This window comes from Pygoscelis adeliae, unplaced genomic scaffold (assembly GCF_000699105.1).
Source record: "Pygoscelis adeliae isolate BGI_AS28 unplaced genomic scaffold, ASM69910v1 Scaffold298, whole genome shotgun sequence".
Lineage (NCBI taxonomy): Eukaryota > Metazoa > Chordata > Aves > Sphenisciformes > Spheniscidae > Pygoscelis > Pygoscelis adeliae.
This window is the reverse complement of record NW_008825303.1, coordinates 3,444,877-3,464,389: the sequence shown is the minus strand read 5'-3', so window position 1 is coordinate 3,464,389 and position 19,513 is coordinate 3,444,877. Positions and strand designations below refer to the sequence as shown.

The 19,513-nt window shown below is 39.3% G+C and overlaps 1 protein-coding gene across 1 annotated transcript in view; it reads right to left on the bottom strand.

The window, feature by feature from the left end:
• Window positions 1–223: 223 nt before the first annotated feature.
• The window catches only part of HMG20A (high mobility group 20A), a 47,148-nt gene continuing 27,858 nt past the window's right edge, over window positions 224–19,513 (bottom strand). Inside the window, 8 exon segments of the mRNA XM_009330076.1 lie at window positions 224–3,912; window positions 6,310–6,453; window positions 7,112–7,327; window positions 8,203–8,278; window positions 14,182–14,213; window positions 14,621–14,753; window positions 17,817–18,032; window positions 19,451–19,513. The exon segment at window positions 19,451–19,513 is cut by the window's right edge and continues 30 nt beyond it. Of these exon segments, the coding sequence (XP_009328351.1) occupies window positions 6,317–6,453; window positions 7,112–7,327; window positions 8,203–8,278; window positions 14,182–14,213; window positions 14,621–14,753; window positions 17,817–18,032; window positions 19,451–19,513 (873 nt within the window). The 3' untranslated portion in view covers window positions 224–3,912; window positions 6,310–6,316.

Here is a 19,513-nt window from a genome sequence, read left to right as displayed (position 1 = left end):
CGGTCCAATTGACCAGCAGCAGAGTAAACGGGGTAAAACCAGAAAAAAACAGCAGAAATATTACACTACACTACGTTGCCTTAAATTGAGCATGATTGACCACCATCTGTTCCTGATACCATGTACAGCACCACAGGTTAGAAAGGAACTAGATCTTTGTCTTATAATGAACTTACTGATGCTTTGCTCTTATTTTTTTCCTCCAGGTGTGCGCCTGTTTTGCTGTTACCTCTCTAACTCTGGACTAGCCAGTGTCACATGGCAGCTATTCTCCTGTAGGAGGTTCCCCTAATATTCCTTCTATTTTTTATTTCTTTCTCATTTCATAATTGGTGTTTTACAAAAATCTCCAAAGCACTGTAAATCTAAACGTGCAGTCTGTCCCAGATAGCAGATAGTATCTGAACCAAGGCTGTTGGTACACAGAAAGACCAGGCATTAATTTGGCAATCAAAATAATGAGATGTGACCACAAAAGTAACATAAAGACATGGTTGCTTACAGCACTGTGACCTCAGAAAGAGCACCAGTGCAGGCAGAAGTCATCCAAACTCCTCCACAGAAGATATACACCCAAAATACAAATTTCACAAGGCTACAGTTTGGCTCCATATTCAGCAAGCAGAAGGGAAGATACATAATAAAAATCTAGTAGGGGAAAAGAAAACCAAGTGGGGGGCAATAGGTATGATACAGAAGGTTCTTATAGGAAGAGAAAATAAATATGCCAGTGGGAAATAAGGGAGGACAAAGGAAGACAAGGATGTCAAAAAAGGGCTGAGGGAGAGCAACTCACGACATTTTTAAAGTTACTCAAGTTGGGGAACAAAGATGACAGGAAGGGCCCTGATAACAATTAGCTATAACCAAAAGATCCCTGAAGTTTACATCACTATAAATAATAACTACTTCCTTCAGCTTTTTCAGGGGGAGATACACATAGGGTGGAGTGGGGGAAGGGACACATTATTTCCTTTCAAAGGTTAATGTGGAGTTGCCAAAATCTCTTAGACAAGAGAGAAATGCTAGTAATAGATCTTTCATGAAAATGCAGTTAAAATTGAATCAGAATGGATTCAATGTTGAACAATTTTAATGAAGCAAGTGTCAAACAAGCACATCAACTTCTTAAAAACAAAGGAACTCCAAAGTTTAATTACAAAAACATTGTACAGAAAACTTGGCATCTCAACAATTCCAAACACTTTAATCCAGCGAATGGATTCTGTTTTCATATATTTCTCTTAACATTTCTCTAAGTGACAAAAGCATTTTATCCCACTCCTCTCCTTGACACCCAGTTCATTTTTTACCTTTTTTTTTTTTATCAGTCAGCACTGAAAAATGTAAACTGAAGTGACACTCAGAAAACACTGGAAAGACAAAATCCATTTTTATAGGGTTAATCAATGTAAATAAGAAGCTTCTTAATGAGACAAAACATCATCTGTCACATCATTGGTGAGCAAAAACTTAGTCTTCCCCAGATGCTTTAAGATGGGTATACCACCTCCCCTCCTTCCTTGTGGGAAAAAGCAAGAGATATGTCATCTCCCAGCTAATAATATCATCTTAAATTTCCTATCCCATAATACTTGCATGCTACTCAACAGAATGATGTATTAGCAGTATGCCACAAGCTGATAGCTGCATTGCATTTATGTAAGCAGGGGCAGCCTGCAGCCATCCATACCTTATTTATGGTATGTGTACGTCACAGCCTGGAATTGTATCCTACTATCATATTACATCGCAATTTCTGGAGTCTTTATGGGATACAACTCCAGGTATTAGGTAAGGTGCCACAGACTGAACTTTAGAATTTTGTAAATCAGCTTTTGGCTATGCAGTGCATTTTGGCCACTTCAATAAAAGTCAAATATCACCAATTCTAAAAAACAAGATACACACAGGAGATGAAGGTATTGGTGCTTCTTCTGGAGACATTATTAACCTGCAGGATTTTTTCCCCGCACAATATTTATTATAGAATCCACTAAAAAAGTTCATGCCAACATCAGTTGGCCTCATCCATGCTAAGGAAAATGGAGGTCAATGCAGCAGACTGAGGTTCCTTTTTGTGAAGTCTTGAAAATGAGACTGAAGACAAGAGAAAGGAGTTTCCTCCCTGAAGGAAGACTTGAACTTACATGGAAATCCTTGCTGCTTGGCTACAGCAATAAGCCCATGAGCAAGCAGAGACCTGACATACAAGGTGTTGACCTGGAGACGGCTTCAGGCAAGCCTGAAGTCCATGAGTACAGCGTGGGAAGAGAAGAAACTGCTTTTTAATCTTCAAATACTTGCGTTACAGATAGATTAAAGTGATGCTGACTGCAATGCATTCCAGTAATGAAAGCAATCTCCAATTCACAACAGGGAAATCTTAAAAGATTTCTTAAGGAGGAGCAAGGAGATTGTCATGTGGAAGAAAGAGCATTTCAACCACTACCATAAAGCCCAGAGACATCCAACAAGTGCTCAAGCAAAGTCTGAATTAACAATTTGACAGGAACCAAAGGGCAGCAAATGATTTGCATAAGTTAGTGCAGACAGCAGGTGCCTTCATCTTTGACAGGAGGTGCAGCGTACCTCAGCAAGATTACAGACTCCAGCATGCAGAATTCTACTTGATGTAAGCGAAAGGCCATTGAGGTCACACTGGAACATAACGTGCTGAATGCTATACGTTCCACAGGCTGTACTTTAACTGTACAAGAGGTGAAAGCACTTACGGGCTGTAATGTAGAATTCTGTGGGCTGCTACGTGGACCTAGCTGCTAATAACATTCTCTGCTCTAATAATTCATGCAAAAATACATGTGCTGCTTCCAGGCATATTGCTTCCAGCACTGTGATTTCAGGAAGGCAGAAAAAAAAAAATGCAATCCCCCTGCCCATTTCTCTTTTTATAGAATACCACTCTCACCATGAGATCGTTCTCTCAAAAACAAGGCAGTAACATTAAGTTAGACTGAGCAACATATCAGAGGAAGGGCAAGCTTTGTGGTTTTAGTCTAAAATGGAGATTGCTATTCTCCCTGCTGAGAAGAACTAACGTTTCACTTTCTATCTTGATTACCACTGACCTTTGCGGTAGTAAAATGCTCCACCAAACATTTTCAAGAGGTAACAAGAGACCTTCACAGAAGAGCAGGATGCTACGTGCAAGAGAGGTGCTTGAAGAGAGTGGGGAGAGAGGAAGTCTGTCTCATAGTAGAATCAAGTCACAAAGCATCAACCACAGCCAGTCTCTAGCAGGGAGCAAACACACATTGTAGAAGTTGCAGGTTAACACAAAAAAAAACCCAACAGGATTCTGCTTAAGGAAAGCTTATATAAACATAGCAGGCAGGGTAAGACAAGACAGTGCACCAAGAAAGACTGCCTGTTACAGCAGAGAACACAAGCATTGCTATCCAGTACTGCAAGTATCAGATAACAAGATCAAAAGAAGAAAACTAAAGCGGAGGAAGGTAATCCCACAAGATAAACATGAAAACAAAACAAAAGACACTAGAAGACATTAGGCAATATAACACATCAAAGTTATTACTACAACACATAGGCTGACTTCATTTCACAAACTGTGAGATTTCATCTCCATAGTCAGCTAGTCCACAGAACGTATGCACCCTCACACCCAGCAAAATTAACAAGAAACTGAAGATTGCACAGAAGTTGCATGCTCTTAAATGTTTACACAGAGGACAGTTCCAAATGTTTAGTGGGTGGTGTCCGTGGCTTCTTAAGACCTTTTAATGCATTGATCTGTTTGTCTCATTGACAAACCACAAAGGCAGGGACCAGGACAAACCTGCAATTCTGCCTCCCACCCCTAGTCTTTCCCTCATGGCTTCTTATTCCACACTGGCCAAAAAAATTTTGTAAAGCATCCCTGGGTCACGAGACCTGCAGACGAAACAGAAAAATAAGTGTTAGAAGACTACAATCTGCCAGGACTAAATAGGCACCGTGACATTATTTTTTGGATGATTTATCTGAAAACACAATATTAAGAAGTATAGCAGAGAAACCTATAGAGACAGAACTGTAACTGAATTCCTGTTTCCATCCAAAGAACAGAGTGCTAAATAATGAAAAACTTCCTCTTCTCCCCATATACTGTTTGCACAAAGAAGTTCTTTACCATGCAGTACAGAAAACCAAAACGTTCACTAGCATAGTCAAACAGTCACTAAATACAAGGTACTAAGCCACCAAAAAACACCTCAGTTCTGTGATGTACAGTGGTTTTCAAGAGTATCATAATAAATAGATTTTTCTATGGAATTGATTTGTAATGTGTCTCAATCTCAAACAGACCATTTAGTTGACAGAGAGTACATTTAGGAGAATTAATATACTTCATATGCATGTTAACAAAGGGACAATGATGACGACAGTTTGCTGATACGGTTTTATCAGATGCCAGCTGAACCTTTCTATCCAAAGCTTCCCTCTTTTCTAGGGAAGCTCTACTTTTTTCTAGGTTTGCATCCAATAAAGCCCAACCTTCTCCCTTTTAAGATTTTGTCACAAAATATAATCGTTGCCAAGTGAACGTCAGTGTAATTAATAGCCCTATGAATTACTTGATCATTATATCCAGTTACATGCATGTCTTTTATATAATGAAACTAGGTGATTATTAATCACGTTTTTAATTGCCTCACACTGTTTTGCTGCTGAAAAGAAGGAAGGTATTGGTGGGAGGGGGAAGAAGGGAATGGAGTCCTATTTTTCAACTATAAAGTGGAAGGAAGAATTCTAAAGCAAGAATTATTTTTTCCAAACCAGTTACAGGTGAATCCAGTTTATCCAAGAAAAAAATATTTGCATTTTTAGGAACACAGAAATTGTCCATCATTTAGGAAATATGAATCTGCCTGACATGCGAGCGAAAGCCTAGATTTTAGTAGCCCTGAGATATGATTTTTCTGGCAAGGTGCTTAAAGTGCAAACATCTGTTTCAGGGCCTGGCATGCCCTTCTAATAACTGACTGATGAGAAACTGCTTTCTCTCTTATACATTCCATAAAACCTCCCCATACCCCGATTCTCCTTCTGAGCTTGAGTGCTAACTGAAAGCAGTATACAAAAGTGAGGAGGTTGATGAGCTACTGAAAAATCCCAGACCTGGATCGACAAGCTGTTCCCTTCATAAATAGCAGCAGTAAAGGCACTTCTTTATTCTGCTGGGAGCTCAGTCATCTCTTAGAACTATAGTCCGTTCCATCTGGCTACCCTCTGGAAGGACAATGATCTTTTAGCTTAAGCCATGATATAATGGGGAACATGTAATTAACTGTTCTACACAGTATCACAAAAGGTCAGAATCAGAAAGGATGAAAAGCCCTGTCTTCATATTTGCAGATGGCACAACACAGCTTTATTTGCATTTCTAAACACTATTCAAGACATGTACAGTAGATCTCTACATAATAAATGCCTAAAGAATGCAGGTATGTACATAGTTAAAATAGAAGTAGGCAAACTCCTAATGGCTGTCTAGTGCTGTGCATCATGGGGAAGCGGGGGAGTAAGTGGTCTGGGAAATGCAAGGAAGCACAGTATTACAGAAAGACTGGTATTTCTTTGTTGATTTGTTTTTCTACTCAGTTCTCTATTACAGTTTTCTAAGCTGTTAAACAGAAGCAAAAATACAGAATCATAAGCTCAGTAATAATCCGTGCACAAGCCACATGATCATTAGAGTATCAGCAAATGCTACATGTAGCCTGAACCACACATCAGTGCTTCACTTACATGTAAACCTTCATAACCAGAAGAGCCTCACTACAGGTGCTACAGAGCAGGTAGTTGTAGGGTATTTTCAGTTTATAATAGAGTTGAGTTCACCTGTAACCTCTTGAGATAAATAAAATTTCTCTGACCATCAGATTCTACAATTAATGCAGAATTTTTCAGATTTATTTCACTCAACAAAGGAACCTTCTTCTAAGTTAGTCACCCTGTTACTAAAATGTAAATTTTTTTTTTTTTTTTTACACCATTCTGTCAATATTCTTACTCACCTTACACAAATACAATGAATAATAAAACAAACAACTATCTATGTCTTTATACAAAAGATCTTAGAGCTAAGGGGAATTTCAGAACCCTTTAATGCTGTTGGATATTTTCAACCGCATTTAACTTTCATTAAGTCAACCTGCTCCTGTAGCTTTGAGGAAGAAAACTTTTTGATTGTACAATACGGTGATCAGCACAAGAATCAGTGTCAGAACAAGTGCCAGAGGTACAGAGTAGATGCCAAACAAAAGCAGCCTAAGAGCAAGCACTTACCCAGTCACTAGCGTTCAAGTCTGTTTACCACATCTCGGACCGTGGCTATGAGGTTCTCGTTCTCCTGTGGGTTAGCCATAATAATACTGTGCAGCCTATTCATGTAGGAATCAATAGTTTCCATCGTGGGTGTTTCCCCGCTACCTATAGTTAACATCGTAAAATGAGCCACAGAATATTTAGATGACCACAGCAATTCCAAAAAGTTAAGACCATGCTAAGGGCAATTTGTGCCAACACACAAACTGCTATAGGAGGTGATTTTGCCATGCACCACCTCTTGTGACAGATTCTGTAAAACTATGTCCTCCTAACTCCACAAAGTGAGTAGTTGCCAAGGATATCAGGACTAATGAGGCATGGTTTTCCTTGATTTAGGTCTCATAGTTGATTATAACAAACTCTTTCAGCTGGGCATTCATAGTATCTAAGTGGATTCCCTGGCATCTGACAATGCAGATGCAGCCTTTCTTTTAATCAAGGAACTTGCAGGTCCTGTCTTTTCTATTTAGTAAGATTTTCACAAAACAAGTGAAGGAGAGCAAGGACTGAATATGTCTCTCACTTTATTAGGAAGAGTAAGATTAGTAAGAAAAAAAATGCCACGTTGAAATAAAGCACTGACACTAAACCTTGCCCTGCACGCATTTTAAGATTTCGTTATTTAATACAACAAAAGCTCAGAAACAGCCAAGACCACAGAACTACAACAGCAGGCCACGTGTTGTAAATTCACAACATCATATAAACATTAGAAGTTCAATTTAACATGCCAGACAGTCATAAGGAAAAAAAGTCTTACCTGGTAGCGGGACTCCAGCAAAGCTGGTTGTGAGTGCTTGGCGTAATGTCTCTAGATGCTGTTGCAGCACTGTGTTGCGGCTCCGCTCTTGTATCACATCCACCTCCAATTTCTCCACCGCAGTACGCATACTCTCAACATGTTTCTGCAAAGCAGCATTCCTCTCCTCAAACTCCATGTTGGATTTACGCAGCTGCCGCAGCTCAGCTTCACGTGCTGTGAATATCAACCCATTCCCATGTAGCCAAGAAATTATAAAAACCCGTATCTATGACTGGTAAGCGACAAAGCAGAATGTTCTAGAATGCTCAACTGATGATTACAAATGGTGCAGTTTTGGTTTATAGATGAAAAAGCATCATATCATGGAGCGCTGATAGTGCCTACAGTAGTACTTAAATAGACTTAATTTCTAGAGAGATAGACAAATTAGAAGACATTCAAAGCATCAGAATGGAAGTGAACAGGGTAATTGATTAGGAAGACTGCGAGACTGATTTCAAACGCATTCAGTATGACATAGCTTAGCAGCAGTAAGAGGCCTACAGACAAGATACCAGTTACTAAAATACATTTCTATTGATCATCAGGAAAAGTATCTGAATCTGAAGTCTGTTCATTCAAGAAAGTCTCCAGGAAGTCTGACAAAAAATCCTAAACCCTTGGGACATGCAGCTATGAAAACCAGACAGAGTAACAGAAAATATGTCAGTGGAATCTTCCACATATCCAGGGGAAAAAAACAAAATACTGCTAACTAGCCTGAATCATCATCATGCTACACCTTAGGTATTTCTTAATCCTATAGAACAGCAGATCCAGCTTGGAATGGCTGGAATAACAGCAAGTAGAGCTTAAACATCAGAAACATTCTCCAAAAAGGATAGTTTTGGAAGACAAAGCCAGGAAAAACTGCTGTTGCAGCCATTGTGTTCATACAGAGATAAGGTAATATCCAGCAACACTGATAAACTATACCTGAGTCATTACTTAGGCTGAGATGGGAGAGTGCAAGGACTCTTAAGCCGGACAGCACCTGGCAAAAAAACTTTGGAAAAGCAAAGATGGGGCCCTGCAAAAGTTTAACTTACCTTTACTATGATTCAGGAACTCTTCTGTGAAGATTGGAATATCAAAAACTGATCTCTCCTTTGTATCTGCTTCTTTCTACAAAAGAAAGAGTAATACATAGCTAAATACTGTTCATTTTCAGGAATTCATTAAATTGTTTTGATCAAGAACATAGAAAGAGAAGGGAGACCAAAAACTGAGGCAGATAAGGAGCGGGATGGATGGAAGACGCTTCCGGCTCCTACCAAGAAAGGCCAAAGGGTAGGTCTCACCTTTTTAAGATGTAAGTTTAATAAAGGCTAAATACCATTATCAAGAAATATCACATAACATACTGAAATATACCCTTTCGCCCTAATGATATTAGACATCAGAATCATTCAGTTTTAAAACTATCTGAATTCATTTATATTTTCCACTGGAAAGCATTCCACCATCAACCGACACATTCTGAAATAGTCTATACAGGAATATCAACAAACAGGAGACAAAGCGAGCAAAGTGCACAGTAAGTTTCATGGTTCTTTTGTCTTTCACTACTAAAGCGAAAAAGAAAACAACCAGGAAAAAGAACAGCTAAAGGAAAAATAAGCAACTTTTCCACAGTGTACCAGTTCCACATGTCTGTTCCCAACTGGAAGAGATGTGCATTTTGGCTCCAAAAGAGATGGGAGCTGCACAGTGCTTCAAGTAAGCCACATCTTTTTTGAAACATTTAGATAAATGCTACCACTATTGAAAAAAAAAAAGCGTATAAACACAATTTGTAAGAGTCTATGGGGAAAACTTGCTTACAGAATATGTAGTAGCTGGGGAGGATAAAGGTGAATATGTATAGGCATATTTTGCTGTTAGAAAGCAGTCGTTCACCCTGGCTATGGCAGGTATGCATTAATGTGAGGGCTTCAAGGAGCTGGACTGTTTTCTCCTGCATACTGCAAAACCAAACAGTGCAAAATTCTTTCAATTTAAGACACAGGAGAAGTTTGTCATCTTAAGATAAAGCCTGCAGTCAAGGGTTTCCTGTCAACTTTCAGATCTCTTCACCTAATTTCTGATAAAGTTGGTGAATTCAACTATGTGAACTGGAGGCTATTAAAATCTAAGAAAGCATTTCAGGTGCAGCAGATTTGATGCCAATTTATGGTTTGTGACTATCATAGGCTTTCTTTAAAAAAAACTTTTAAAGAAAGTTTTTAAACTTTCTTTAAAATCAGGAAATGCTTTTAAATCAGGAAATGCTCTATAACTTAGTCAAAAAAACTAAAAAACTTAATTTGACTCAAGGAAAAAACCTACCATGATATACTTCAGTCACCATTTCTGCATGTCAAAATCAACGGGAATTAATGCTTGCTTTAAAGCCTGCATTGCTATTGACAAAGCCAATGCAAGTTTGGTTTGGTAAACTGCAGCAACTACAATCAACCTGTTACTTAATATAGAAACAAAGTTAAGCATGAGAGAATGTCTGCGGAGAACAAAAGCTCTTCAAACCTCTCAAACACCACGGCTGATAATGTACCACAGACTCATCCTCCAAAATTATGTAGTGTCAACCATGATATGGTGCCCAGCAGAAAACCTAAATGTTTAGGTTTAGGTTGATAAGGGAATTCTGGCACCTGAGCTCAGAGTATCATATTGGTGTCTGCCACATGAAGGGACTAGATGGAGTGAGCTGAATGCCATTTGGCAGTCAACCAAGATAGACAAGACTAGATGGAACTTCAGATACTCTGTCTTTACCTGAGGACACTGCTTTTAAAGTAAAAGATAAGCTGAGTTTTATTGTCTGGTAGAATTACAGCTGGGAAGCTCCGTATTTGCTGAGGGAGAACTCAAAACTCACTTGGCCTGAATCAACTGAAGATGTACTAGGAACAGGCAGGACTAAAGGGACACGGAACAAACCTTCCCAGCTCTGTGAGACACAGTAGGGTGTCACTAGGGGTTTGTGATTACACATGCTCTTCACTGAAGTTTTGATACTTGCTACTATAGAAAAAAAGTCTCAAGAGTATGTATTTAGAAATGAGAAGTCATGTACAGAAGTGTGCATAATGCATTCATTTTGTCTGAACACTCCCTAAATGGCTAGGAATTAATTTCACCCCAAAATCTAGGATCTCAACATTCATGTGCACTAAGAAGTGTTGGCAGTTGTGAAGCTTGGTTAAAACACTTATAGGACACCCATATCTTAGATGTTCTAATTCATGCTTACTATTGCTACCTGCATGCAAAGAGGCACTAGCTTGGATCATCGCTGGCTCCTAGAGAATAGATGGTGGAGGAGAGGGTACTGAGAAGAGGAGAGGGTATTCCGTTTGCAGCCCTAGGATACAGGTTCTTCAGGTAAAACCAAAAAATATTAAAGTGATTAGATGAAACTGTTCAGCTTCTGAAAGGCAACCAATAAATTTTACTAAACAGAAGAGTGATAATGAAAACCATCAGCGCTCTTCCATTACAGAATACATTACCCAGCATGTAAAAGATCCTCTTGAGAACTCTGAAGTACTTAAGCCACTCTGAGGTTCACTCAGGATTAAAATCATAAGGTTTTGATTACCTCCTATTGAAAAGGCCCAGTCTGTTCAGGTTGCATATCATTTTGTCATCCCTCAAATCAAAAGAGAACCGAAATTATTGTTTCTATCATTTGCCTTAAATAAGATTGAGATGCTTCCAGAGTGTCAACAAATAATATCATTCTCATCTGGTTATTAAAACTGAGATTGATCTTTGGAGGTTCCAGAACAAATCAGACTTGACGTTCTTAGAGAAATGGTGAAGTATGGTAAAGAGAAAGCTGAGATTTTATCATAGAATCATAGAACAGTTTGGGTTGGAAGGGCCCTCTAAAGGCCATCTAGTCCAACCCCCTGCCGTGGGCAGGGACATCTTCAACTAGAGCAGGTTGCTCAGAGCCCCGTCCAGCCTGACCTAGAATGTTTCCAGGGATGGGGCATCCACCACCTCTCTGGGCAACCTGTGCCAGTGTTTCACCACCCTCAGCGTAAAACATTCCTTCCTCACATCTAGTCTAAATCTACCCCCCTTTAGTTTAAAGCCATTCCCCCTTGTCCTGTCGCAACAGGCCCTGCTGAAAAGTTTGCCACCATCTTTTTTATAAGCCCCCTTTAAGTACTGATAGGCTGCAGTAAGGTCTCCCCGAAGCCTTCTCTTCTCCAGGCTGAACAACCCCAACTCTCTCAGCCTTTCTTCACAGGAGAGGTGTTCCATCCCCCTGATCATTTTCGTGACCCTCTTCTGGACCCGCTCCAACAGGTCTGTGTCTGTCTTATGCTGAGGGCTCCAGAGCTGGATGCAGGACTCCAGGTGGGGTCAGGGGTTTAAGCAGGTTTTGGCAGGGTTTAAGCTCATCCTTCCTTGTATGGTCAGGTGCAGACAAAGAACAGCTATAATAAATACGTGTCATAAAGAAAAATAAATGTTCTCAGATGGTTTTCTTCTTGTGTGCTCACACTACAGCAGCCATTTCCCTATCTTCAAAGGTTGTAAATACTCTCCCTGACGTGTATAAATCTTCGAAATCTTGCCAGTAAGATGTTGTGTAACTGACTGCGTGAAGCTAGACCTACTCTGAATCAAACAGCTTGAGGAAAGAAGCAATAACAGAACCATGGAGAACAATTAACAATGATTTGGTCACTACTGATGACGATCAATAGTTCTAGTGTATATTGCTATGTCATATTTATGAAACTAGGATTTGGAAGAAGGAAAATGTTCTATTTCATGCCCACAGATGAGCTTATTGACACAGTGTCTCCATGTTTTTCATGGTCATATCTGCCTATTAAGAGTTTCCTTTCACCTTCCCAAGCCTCATCCTTTTGTTTTTTATTATAATTAGTATTTGAATTGTTCATTGCCAATACTTTTTGGAGGTCGTCTCTATACACAATATTTAAAATTAGTTCAATACTGATTCACAGAAACTAAATAATGAACACCTAAGTGGAGCGAGGGGAGAAGGAAAGGTTTCTTTGACCTTATGTTCTTATATTCTCTCAAGAAATAATTTAATCAGATCATACCTTCTAATCACAAACACAATAATAATAGTCAATGTGGACAAGAGAAAGCAGCAAGACAACAAAAAGCTTTAGTCTTGCTTCCAGTAACAACTTGAGTATATAATTCTAAAAGCAACCTAAATCTTTTCTGCTTGTTCCTTGCCTGTGCAGGATTATAATACTTGACTCCCTTGCAGAAAAGATGTGAAAGCATATCAGGTCATAAGCATGTGGAATTTTATAATATAAAGGTGAAAAATGCTAAGCAGTTAAAGGCACGGACTTTCAGAAGAGGACGCCTACCTAACATGTTGCTAGCTCAACTATGTAATAATTATCTGATGAAGCTTAAAAGCCCCACAGGATATGGAGGGCTCCTTATTAACTGCATTTACGACGTGAGATTTCAGCAATAATAGCTTGAGTTAGAATCACAGAATCATTAAGGTTGGAAAAGACCTCTAAGATCATCGAGTCCAACCATCAACCCAACACCACCATGCCCACTAAACCATGTCCCTAAGCGCCTCATCTACACGTCTTTTAAATACCCCCAGGGATGGTGACTCAACCGCTTCCCTGGGCAGCCTGGTCCAATGTTCAACCACTCTTTCAGGAAAGAAATTTTTCCTCACGTCCAATCTAAACCTCCCCTGGTGCAACTTGAGGCCAGAAGGATGAGTGGTAAGACTATGAATTTGTAGTTTGCCACCTGTATAATTTAAAGGTTATGTAAACATCATAGTTAACCTAGAACTTGAAGCCTTCAGTAATCTGTTTTTGTACAATTAAAGACAAACTCGGATTCAGTGACTATAGAATCAGAAATCCTGGGGACCACGCACTTCTAAAGATTAACCTTACTGCAAGTACTTCCTTTAAGAGTTAATAAAAAGACATATCAGAAACATGCTATCAAAGCATTTTCCTGGAAGTGACACTTATTTTCCTTAAAGTAGACAAGACCAGTAGCTGCTCTCAGCAGTGCACAGCCTTGTCACTATTGTAATGAACACATTAAAAAGCAACTTGATTGCTTTCCCAAGGCAAAAAACCTCACAAAGAAAAACAGATCTTTCAGAAACGCCTATTGCTTACAAGTGAAGAGGCTGTGTAAAAACAAGATTTTTTTATTGCTTTTTGTTTGCAATTTATCGGTAACCATGAAAGAAGCTCTGTGGCCCTAGGTAATACAACTGGAGAAAGTTTCAGCACTTCAAGGGGAGAGATACCATAGTCACCCAGGATGCACAAGATTTGTGATACGGCTTATCAACTAAAGCATAGGCATCTTATCTCCAGACATTACTACTCTTTTCCAATATTTACATATGCAAAGGGGGGGGCAGGAGGAGGTTTAAGCCAGAGATCTCCCAATGATTTGGTCACTTGACCCATTTTCTTCTCAAGGAAGCCACAAGCATTCATGTTGCTGCAGAAAATCAGTACCTTAAAACAGCAACCTGAAGGTGCTATCTTGGAAGGTTTATCTAGGTCTCAAGCTATTTGTAAGTCTTACCTCGATGTTTACTTACCAAATAATAATTAAAATTCTCTGCTTTGAAAAATTTCCATGTAAAAATTCTACAGGTTGAACCTCTAACACACCAGATACTTAAAGGCTCAATTATACTGACTTGCACCCATTGATTTATTTAACATCACAAAACAGATCTATGTTTTAAGCGTACCCTACATTCCCACTTCATCTTAGATCATTTGTACCTGCCCAAGACTTACTAAATTTAGTTTTCATCATACTAATGTGAACATAAGAGTACTCAGTTGTTTCTAACTTTTGGTCAAAACCTGCATAGGAAGAGGAAGAATTCATACTCTAAACCTCTGATTAGGGTCTTCAACTGGCATAAACTGTTTTTTATTGACTTCACTAGAAACTTTCACCACCTGAAAATCTACCCAAAGACGTAAGGGTAGAATGAAGAGGTTTACCTCATGATCATGGGCTGCCTGTCTTGCTCCATCTGAAAAAGAAAAAAAAAACACAAACAAGAAATCCCCCAAAATACACAAGATTTGAGAAAACAAGAACCAAAGAATTAAAGCAGTTACACAACCGCAGTTACACAACCATGATTACACAACAGTTATAGACAGAAAACTTGTGCAGCTTTCCTAATAAGTCACACAGAAGCCATGTCTAACTTTGATGCTTTTAATGCACATCCTCCAATACAATCTAGATAATCAAATGTTAAATTTACATAAATCTAATCACTTCACACACAGCTGATGCAAATGCCATAGAAAGAACACATTGACTTTTTAACAAGCCTTTAAATCAAAGGCTTTAAATGAGTGTCAGGCTACATGACTAGCTGGGAATCTTCTGTTGTTCCAGCTAGGCACATATTTTTGTCCCATTCAATACCTTGTCTGTGTGATTTGCCTTTTTGTCTGTCCTGTGCTTTCCTGCTAAAGACTTTGTAGGCTTCAGTCTTCTGATACTGCTCCAGCTCCCGCATATAACGCTCCTTATCTCTATCTGCTTCGTCAAGGTATCGCTGAAACAAAAAAAGTCCAAGAGTTTCAGGGAGTTTCCTCCCCTTCAGGAGGAAGGGAAGAAAAACAACTTGTCACATGAAGTGCTGATCCATTTCACCTATGCAAACAGGAAAGGAGTGAAGAAACAATGAGAATGTACGTGAGATGCAGAGACATAAGATTTCTGGATAAAATTACTGTATTCCAGTGTCCCTTTTTCCCTTTTTTTTTTTTAAATTCAAATCACTGTTGTGTAAACTCTTTTTTGTTAGACCTAGAAGTAACCTGCCACTAAGCTACTCAACTCAGCTGAATATTATCTACACATTATAGACCAAATCCTTAAGAATTGCCTTTCTGTGGTCGGGATTAAATGCCACCAAACAAGAACGCCTTAACAGATCATGCTTTAAGGTTCAGATCTCTAACAGTGGGGTTCCAATATACGCTTGTTTTCATGCCCCACAGACAAAAAAGCATCACCATTCTACAACCACACACTTCACCCATCTAAGAGGTGAACAAAACATCATGGCTATTGGAAAAAGAGTAGCATAAAGATAAAAGAGCCTAGGTTATATGAATTTAAGCTACCTGCATTTAGGTTAAAAGAAGTCATGTTTTTACTAGCCTGAACATATTTCACACATCTGCATAACAGAATGAGAATTCTTTAGGGGAACAGATGAACCAAAAACCATTTAACGGGTGGTCGCAGCACTTACTAACAGGATCCTTTCAAAAAAAAGGTGCCTTCCCAATTTTTTTCCCCAATGAGTTTAAAATTCAGTGGAAGTAAGTATTAAATCAGAGTGAACCTTAGTCACCTGGTATGCCTTCTATTTGCATTACGCCATCACAACAATACACTACAGTTATAAATTCCATGCATTTGCAACATTATTTTGACCCTGCTGAGGACACTTAACGTTCTGGATTGGGGTGCAAATTTGGTGATGTTGGGTTTGCATTGCTTTTGGAAATTGTATTCTTCCATAAGACATTAATTCTTCTTTTCCATCTCCAGCAACGTGCTGCTGAAAGAGTGCAATAACTGAGTTAAAAACAACACAAGTTTTTCCTCCTTGTGTTTTGGATGGATAGTTTTGAATCGGTAAGAATGAGGTCTGCTGCACTACCTGTAAGTAGATGTCCGAGGTTTTCTAGCGCAGATCTATATATCTCATTAGATATTTCCCCATGCAGGGGAATAACAAGAGGAACGATTAGTAGGGTGTTTGCTTTATGACTATAGTAATGGTCTTTTTCTGGGGGAGACTCGCTATTTGGTCAGTCCAGTCAACTCAACTGACCTGTCCTTATGCTTGCCAAATACAAAGGGAAGTAGCAAGACTACAGGGCTAGAACAGGGGAAATGCAAGACTTTCCCTTCAACTTTTATATCAGACAGCTAGTTTGGTAATTGCTGGATATCACAGCCACAAGAAGAGAATGTCAGACATGTTTTTCCCCTGGATTATAGGACGCTAACCCGCACAGCAGTAGTACACTATGACTCCACTGCTTGCTTCTGGGGAATGACTTCACAGTTGTTAGCTAACCAAAACCATGCTTACTCAGCTTCAACAAGAATTTTGGGCTGTCGTATGAGAGACGTGGGTTCTGAAGCAGCAGTGGCCTTCACTGCCTTGATGAAAAACGGGCAGGAGAAACTGAAGGGAAGGAAATGCTCAGCAGTCTTTCCCTGACCCACAGTAGGTTAGAGACTCACAGCTTTACTCAAAGAAGGACAGATTCCCTGGGGATTTAAAAAGCAGCACACAGAATAGAGATTTGAACTCGATCTCTTTTTGCCTGGGTTAAAAAACTGTCTCAGACATGATAAGAACATGTTAAGGGCAGGGGGTAGAGATGCAGAATGTCTTACTCTCTTTCCCCACTCTCCCAGCAGACAGCAACATCATTCTCACTATACATGTGATACCAAATCAACTGCTTTGCCTTGACACACATTTTCCATTATGGTTAAAACGCTATGCCTATGCACCTTTTTATAATATCTCTGTATAACTTGTATTCTACAAGCTTAGTAAAAAGCGACAAAAGGAACTCTTGTTTTTTGCATCATCTCATTTTTCATCCAGCCATCATAAAAACTTAACTATTATTTTGCCCTTAAAGTATTTTCAAAAGCTTAAATGCCCTGATAAATTCGTATGATAGCATCAAGTTGCACTGTGATTTAACTACTGCTTTTCTGTAATCTCCAATTGGCAGTCAGGTGTGGATGGTAAGACACCCATTAGCAATAACAAGGTCCGCTCCAGAAGGAGTTAAAGAACCAGACCCAACATTGCCTTGGTCTTCATTCACATATCAGACAGCACAGAAGGCCACAGTAGTCCCAATTAGAAGACATCACATTCTGACTGAAAGGTGGAAAAAAAAAAAAACAAACAACTTTTCCTGAGGTAATGTGTGTAGAAACTAAAATATGTAACTCTCACTGTCCTGTGCATCATATAGATCTCCACTTTCTTTCTAGGGCTACCAATACCTTAAAACATTGTCTAAAAGTTTATTCATGTTAACTATCTCCTTCAGTTACCTGTCCTTTCAAGTCTGCTTGTCTTATTCTAAGACAGCAGATGTTTATATACATTGATGAGTTTGTAAAATAAACAGAACTGCAAAAATCCTTCAAGCAGCTCTGAAATCCCGCTGACTTCTCCTCAGCCACTGAACAAATGCCTGCCCCGTCCTTCCAATGGCTTTGGCCTTGGAAACTGGTAGGGCTCAGCTGTAAATGAGTGAGGTACAACAGAGTTACATCCAGATGAATCACATAAACAGTGGGATGTCTCACTAGAGCAAGCCCCCCTGTTCTAATATATTCTTGCACTATCTAGAAGATACAGTTCTCCTCAAGTCACATGTGGATGAGATGCTACGGCCCTACCAGGATTCATTATTTGAACTCTGGAGGACCTGTGCCCCTTATTTGGAACTATATTCCTAAACACAACTGTAATCAAAAGCCTATGTTAACTTCCTCACTAAACAGCAATATTCCCATTTGACAGTAATCATAATCCAACAAGGAAAAGGGAGTTTAATGGTACCCGTTTCTCCTCAGGAGGCAGTTTACTCCATTCATTGCCCAGCATCCTGGTGATCTCTGGGAAAGGGACTTCAGGCCTCTTCGCTCGAAGCTGCTCCCTACGCTCATTCATGAATCGCACATACCCTGTGAGGGGGGATTTGGGGGCATTGGTGTCCCTAAGAGGTTTCTTCCTCTTTCTCCCTTTGGCCCAGCCTCCTCGTTTAGTTCTTTGCTGCTGCAAAATGAAAATGGAAGAAAATTCAGATTGAAGGAAAAGAATTACCACCTCTGGAAGGAATAAATATTCATGTCTCAAACATTTTCATCAGGAGTATGTTGCTGCAATACATCCTCCCCACGGATGTAAGTTTCAAACCTTACTTTAGAGCAATCCTGACTTTTCTCTAAGCAAAGCCAAATAAGTCTCATTATGAAAAGTTATTTGCAGCATCACCTGGTCCACAAGGACAATAAAATAACATTTGCATCAACTTCTGATTGTAAAACCATGAGGATTGATAACCCATGAAATTATCATCCTAGCTAATGCAACTGCAAGTTTTTTTTTTGTTAGTTGGTTGGTTGGGTTTATTTCGGTTTTTGGTTTGGTTTTCTCTGTGTGTGGTTTTTTTTTTTTTTTAATTATTCTCACCCTCACATACCCTTCCCCCGAGTCACTTGCCTCAATATCACATTTGGAGAGATTTTGTGTATTAGTTAACAATTGTTAACTACTTATTTTGCCCCTTCCAAATCTTTCACCTTTGTGCATTACATGCCCAAAATATGGGTGAAAGGACAGTAGGCTTTTCTATTCTAATCTATTCTATAGGCTTTCTTTCCCACTAATCACCTCCAACAGAGAGATGAACAAACTCCAAAGGAGGGAACATCGTAAGATTTGCCTGTGGCACACTGTGAGCTCACAGGAATAACATAATTACCACTCATCCTCTTGGCTTCATACTACTACTATAGCAATCTCTGGACAACACTATTTTCTTATGCTATGTACATACAACTATTTCAGTATTTCTAATCTCTCCCCAGATCACCATGTTCCTGCCATCATGTTAGTTTTAATTTCCTTTCTGGAATTTTACTACTTCCTTAATTAAACAAGGACCTCACAGCTGAAGACAAACTACAATGAGGAATATCAAATGCATCTATCAAAAATACCAAAACCACTTTCTTGTCAAACTTCAGTTCCTTCATGATTCAGTCACCAAAAATCAGTGCAGGATGGTACACAAGGTATAGTCTAAAGTAGTAAGCATAATGCTTTCAAAGACATCAGTTACTCCCAGAAGAGTACAATGGTCTCACTTTCCTGATTCACAAGAGAGAAAATAATTCGTGGCAGTTGAACATTCAGTCTTCAGAAAAAGACTGAATGCAGTCTGTGGATCCTGCTGGCTAAGCTAGAGACATGCGTGCTGTTCTCTGTACGTTATGACTGCCAGCTTTCCTTGGCTATCTGTGTGCAAGTTGTGCAACACAGGAGAAAACTAGAGAGAATCAAAAGATGAAAATGGCAAATGGATGAAAATTTGTGATCCTATCCAAAAAAATCTGAGTAGGTAAGACAAACTGTAATGACAAAACTCCATGCTTTTGCTTCATTAAGAAGTCACTATTATTTCATCTCACCTCCTCCTCAGGCTTCTGCTCAGTGTTTTCAGCAGTATTAGAGGACTCATTCTGCAGCTGCTG